General features: G+C 59.2%; 1 protein-coding gene across 1 annotated transcript; it reads left to right on the top strand.

The window, feature by feature from the left end:
• Positions 1–3,806: 3,806 nt before the first annotated feature.
• Positions 3,807–4,890, top strand: LOC106738084 (cytochrome c oxidase assembly factor 3 homolog, mitochondrial). Its single transcript, XM_014609237.3, has 2 exons — positions 3,807–4,098; positions 4,186–4,890. The coding sequence occupies exons 1-2, from the start codon at positions 3,900–3,902 to the stop codon at positions 4,284–4,286; spliced, it is 300 nt and encodes a 99-aa protein (XP_014464723.1). The 5' UTR covers positions 3,807–3,899; the 3' UTR covers positions 4,287–4,890.
• The last annotated feature ends 435 nt before the right edge of the window (positions 4,891–5,325 follow it).

Raw genomic sequence — 5,325 nt, 5'->3', positions numbered from 1 at the left:
GTTCGCTCTACTTTATTCACAACCACTGTACAGGGAGGTTTTTACATCATCAGTCTGTTCTGTTTTCTACCAGGGCAGAGGCAGAACTTCACATGGCAGCAGCATCTCTCACAGCTCAGCTAGAACAGGTGGGGAGCTGCATGGTAGCCTAGGGCTAGCCACCCCTGGCTCTGGAACAGCAGACATTGTCTTCAGCATAGGGCAGAGCCTCAGGCAGCCCATGGTGCAAGGCAGAAGGTTTGCCTGATACTAGAACACACAGAGGCATAAGTGCACTTGGGCTTTTTCTGCTGGCTTACAGCTCTGGGTCAAGGGCACCCCAGGAGACAAAAGCATCCATCCACACACAACCTGTGGACTCTTGGGGCTGGGAGCAAAGCAGAGGCAAGAGCTGCCATGAAGGGGAGGGATGTTGGCACACACATTTCCATAGCCCCAGCCCTGTCTTCTGCAAACATGGCCTGGGGCAGAATGTGCCTGAGGAGTCCCTCAGAGACTGAGTCACACTTGCTGCAACTGAAGTGAGAAGGGTGGGGTGAGGGAGGAAATGAAATGCAGTGGGAAAGGCTGGAGGGAGCTGACCTCTTTGCAGCGATCACCACAAGGAGGTGCTCTGAAACAAGGTATGAGGCCCTCCAGAGACTGCTGCTACATATGTGGAGTTGGGCCACTGCCCTGTTGCATACTTTTCCCTTTCTGGTGTGCCCTCCCCCACTCCCTTCAGAGCCAGGCTTCCCCTAGTTCCCTGTAGCTCCTGCAGTCTGAACAAGGGGAGGGACTGTGCAGAGAAGGGGCAGGACTGGGGGGCTGTAAGGTGGTTGATCACATGCCTAGAGCTTTGGCTCAGGCTTCTGAGGCTGAACAAGGATGGATTGACCTCGCAGGTATGTGGCTCAGCCAGGACTTGGTGCAGCAGCACCAAGAGGCCAGGCACTATACAGACCCACAGCAGGGCTGGGGCTGAGGCAGAGCCCAAACCCCCAGCCACCCCTTATCTGTCTCAAGGACCCATGGTCCAGGCTGCCAAGGGCCTGTACAGCAGCCCCATGTGCTCACTTCTCATTCATGCGGATGCAGCCCTCGATGATCTCCTTCAGCTCTGGCACTTTCACTTTATAGAAGCTGTTGGGTTTCAGGCCCTGTGGAAGAGCAGTCACCCTAAGTCCAGCAGGTCCCTTCCTGCAAGGGCCACCCACAGCTCAAAGGATTGCTTAGTGGTACAGGGCTCTCCCAGACTGGTGTATGGGCAAGGGACATGTTCCCTCCAGGACTCTGGGGCCTCAACCTACAGGGCTACAAGCTGAGCATGGAAACAGCTCCACTGGGAGGGTCTTAGAGGAAACACCTTCCTTACCCAATCACTCGCCTTTGGACATGCCCTTGCCCTTCACAACCTGGAGAGACAGAGCCTTTCACCCCCCCAGCAACGACTGAGCTCAGCAGAACTGCTCAACGCCAGGACAGCTTCCACCCACCAGCAGTGAGGGCCTCTTTCACCTCCCTGCACCCCACATGTTTGCACACATGGGGGTAATTTAAATTCCTGAGCCTTGTGGCTTCCATCTCCCAGGTCAGCAATCATGGAACAAACCAGCCCTGCACTGGATCCAGCCAGCTCAGTGACTGAGGAGCTGAGGGCACAGAGCCAGACGGGAGCGGCTGGATCTGGCTCCCTAGCTCTGTTCCACAAGCACGCCTGCAGCTGCTGCCCATGCACAATGCCCACTAGACATGCTGAGGAACAGCTGGTGGGCAGTGGATGGCAGCCAGGAGCAGAGCAGGGGCTGCAGTGACAGCATTGCAATGGGAAGGGAAAGCAGCCTTACCCAGGAACAGCAGAGGCCTCCAGGTAGTGCAGACCACCTGCAAGGCCAGGACAGGGCAGCCTGGAGAAAGCAGAGGCTAGATGCACCCCCAAGAGCAATCCTCTCCACTAGCCCCACCTCTCAGGCACAGGCAACCAAAGCAAGCCAAGGGGACAGATGTAACAGTCTCAGCCCAAGTACCTGAAAATGCACAACTGTTCCTGGCACAGCCCCTGGGGCAGGAGGGACCTCTTGGAAGCAAGGCCATCCAGCACAGGGCAGTGCACACCAGCGTCAGGGGCTCGGGGCAGCAGAGACTGTGCTAAGGATAGGGCCACTCTGAGTATAGGGGTGCCCAGCTGCCCCAGGGGGCTCACTACAGAGGAAGGGCACATCAGCTGGCAAAGGCTGCATGTGTAACAGAGCCAGAGCCCAAGCTGCTGCAGATCCCTTGTGCTGCCTGGCAGGCCCCTGCTGCCTGCCTCTGTGTAGGGGAGCAGCTTTCCAAGGACAGGGCTGTACAGAGAAAGGCAGGTGCCAGGGCTGGCCAGACTCCACACTGCTGCCAGCTGAGGCACACATCCTCCCAACCTTGACAGTTATTTTTAGCATTTTACATAACTTGTGAAGTGATGGACTCAAGGAGCTGGTGAAGCCTGACAGTCCTGGGCAAGAGACTGGCCCTAAGCAAGCCTGCCCCATCAATAAGCTCCCCCCACAGCCCTGCTCATCCCTGCACTCTCACTGCTGCCCAAACAAGCCTGGAAATTCCCCAGTACACCCAGTCCACTGAGCTTCAGGTAGCTGCAAGGGACAAGAGAAACAGCTGTGAGCAGTGGGCACTCCAGATGGGCTGCACATGCAGGGAGGTGGCCTGGGGCTGGGCTTGGAGACACCCTGATGGTATTGCCAGGCCCACCTCCCACATGCCTGTATGGCCCAAACGCGTCACTGCCCTCTTGACTGGGAGTCACCCAAGTGACCAGAACCTGTGAGGAGCCCATTTCGGTACCCAGTTGCCCCAGCCTGCATGAAGAACGTTCTCCTGCCACAGGCTGCAAAAAGCAGGAGCCAAGCTCCAAAAGCGCCAGGAGCAGGCCAAGACACCAGTGTGGGGAGCCCAGCCACAGCAAGTGGCCAGAGATGCAGCATGAGGAAGTGACATTGTACAGGCAACACCACCAGCTGCTGGTCAAGCGGAAAGTGCCACACCCTGGGGCTGCAGACCTGGGCACATGGGGCCAAACCCAGTTACTGAGCACCCAGCAGCAGCGTTTTGTTGCACTGTCCACCAGCTCCAGGGCCTCTTCCCACGCTCAACTGCAGCCATGCCAGCCCAAGGGGATGGCAGACTCTGCCCAGCACACAGTGGGCCTGGACAGATTCTGGCAGAGATGGCTGGAAACATGTCCTGCTTTGTGCTGGGCCTCGCTCCATGCGCCTGCAGCATGGCCCAGGTTGCTGGGAAGACACACACACACACACACACACACACACACTCCCTGCTTGCCCACTGCCCCATGCTGTACATTTCCTCACCCTGACATACACTATATGTCCCCACCTATCCATCACCATAAAACCTAAGACTCCCTCTCCCCACATCCCTTTCCCCCCCTATTACCTTTCCCCCAACCTTAAAATACTCACGTTTTCAGGGTGCCAGATGTCATGAGCTCAGTGACCAGCACAATGCAGACCTGACCCTTGACACATGACTTCCAGGAGTTATAGAATCGGACAACGCTGGGATGCGGAGAGCAGGGCACTTGGACTCTCCGCGGGAGGGGAGCGGGGAGCGGCGCCCCCCGCGCTCAGAGCAGGGCAGGGGCCGCCCCCCACACGCCGCCCCGCCCCTGACAAGCGCGGCCGGAGCAGCCCCCCCAGACAGTCGCCCCCCACCCTAGCTCCCGCCTCGAAACGTTCTGCCGCACGTGAAGCCCCGTGATTGGCCAGGCCTGGGAGGCGGGTTCGAGGGCCAGGGGGCGGTCACTCTCGGCCTTTATCAAAGATGGCAGCGGCAGCGCCCCGCGCGGATGTGACGTTGCTGACCCGTTCATCGCACTCACGAGGCGGAGGGAGCGGGCGCGGAGCATGGCCGTGCCGAAGCAGTCGCGCAAGGAGTTGGTGGCGGCGAAGGCGCAGATCGACCCCGCGTGGGACCCGGAGCTCAGCGCCGGGCAGCGCCACCTTGCGGAGCACCTGGAGGAAGCGCAGCGCGTCCTGAAGCGCCGGTCCGGGGGCCGCAAGGCGGTGGTGGTGACCGTCCTCGGCGCCCTCGCGCTCGGCTTCTGTATCCTGCCGGGACCGGGGCCGGGACCGGGGCCGGGGTGGGGGCGGGCCAGGGGCGGTGTCGGTGTTTTCCTGAGCGGACGCACAGACGGCTACGTTTTCCACTCGGTGTCCCAGGAGTGGTTCTTCGGCGACAGGGAGGAGGCGGCGGCGGGGGCGGACCGGGAGGCCAAGAGCGCGACCAGCTGACCCGGCCCGCAGCGCACTGAGCCGGAGTCTCCCAGGACTGCATTGTGGGGGGCAGTGGTGGCAGGGGCCTGGCAGTGCCTCGCCAGCCCTCTTCACCCCTGCCAGTGGCACCGCTGTGCACCCTCGCCTCTGTGCGCCAGGACTGAGAGGGTCACTGGGTAGGTTGGACTGGGGCACCAGCCCTTTTCCCTGGCGCACTTCCTGGTCTCTTGCTGAGCCACATCTGCCCGGTGGTCCCCACACACAGCCCGGGGTGGGCATGGTGGTGGGGCTCCATGCTGCTGCGCAGGGGGACTGGGGGCAGCCCACCTTTGTAGGGAAAGGGGCTTAGTTGGGGCTTCACCTAGCCCAGGATGGGGTGGGGATGACCAGCCCAATCCTGATCCACTTGTATAGGGGAAGGGGCTTGGCCAGCAGAAGTGACCCTGTTGCACTGTGGGGAAAAGCCAGTGTGAGCACCCCTTCCCTGCAGAGAGAGGTTGCTAAGGAGCTCTTGTCCACATTGGCCTCTGCCCAGGGGAAATGCTGGCAAGAGGAGACCTAAGCCAGGTGCTGGCACATACCACTGCCTTCTGTATCTGTAATAAATGCTTCTGTGAAAGGATTGCAGGTCCTTGTAGTTCATTAAAGCAGCTGTTGGCAGGCGTCCAGCTGGGGGGGGGGAGCAGCATCTGTGGGGACATTTTCAGCAACCTACTTCCCTAAGAGGTTTATGTTGTTAGAGAGGGAAAATTCCCATTTCAATCATTCGTTTTTATCATCTCACTGAATCCAACATGCACACCAAGGGCTGGCTGGACATGTGGATACTAGTTAGTGGCACAGAGCTGTCCTTGTCCTACTCCTTTTCTCTCCTCCATCCCATGCACAAACCAGGCAACACAAGCTGACATTTGTCTTTCATCCATCTTTGGCAGGAAAGGGGGAGAACAGGAATGTATTTTTCCAGAAGGAAGGACAGTTTGCTTTCGGATGCCCCTGTGGCCACTCTTGCTCTGCTGCTGGAGTTGTGCGGTCTCAGAGCAATAAAAGACAGCTG

Source organism: Alligator mississippiensis, chromosome 4, assembly GCF_030867095.1.
Source record: "Alligator mississippiensis isolate rAllMis1 chromosome 4, rAllMis1, whole genome shotgun sequence".
Lineage (NCBI taxonomy): Eukaryota > Metazoa > Chordata > Crocodylia > Alligatoridae > Alligator > Alligator mississippiensis.
The sequence above is the reverse complement of the archived record's forward strand: the minus strand, read 5'-3'. Positions and strand labels throughout refer to the sequence as shown.

Excerpts from the sequence above, each read along its gene's own strand:
- LOC106738084 (XM_014609237.3), top strand. The coding sequence starts at position 3,900 with ATGGCCGTGCCGAAGCAGTCGCGCAAGGAGTTGGTGGCGGCGAAGGCG. Across the intron at positions 4,099-4,185 it reads CGCCCTCGCGCTCGGCTTCT|ACGGCTACGTTTTCCACTCG; the intron begins GTATCCTGCCGG and ends GCGGACGCACAG.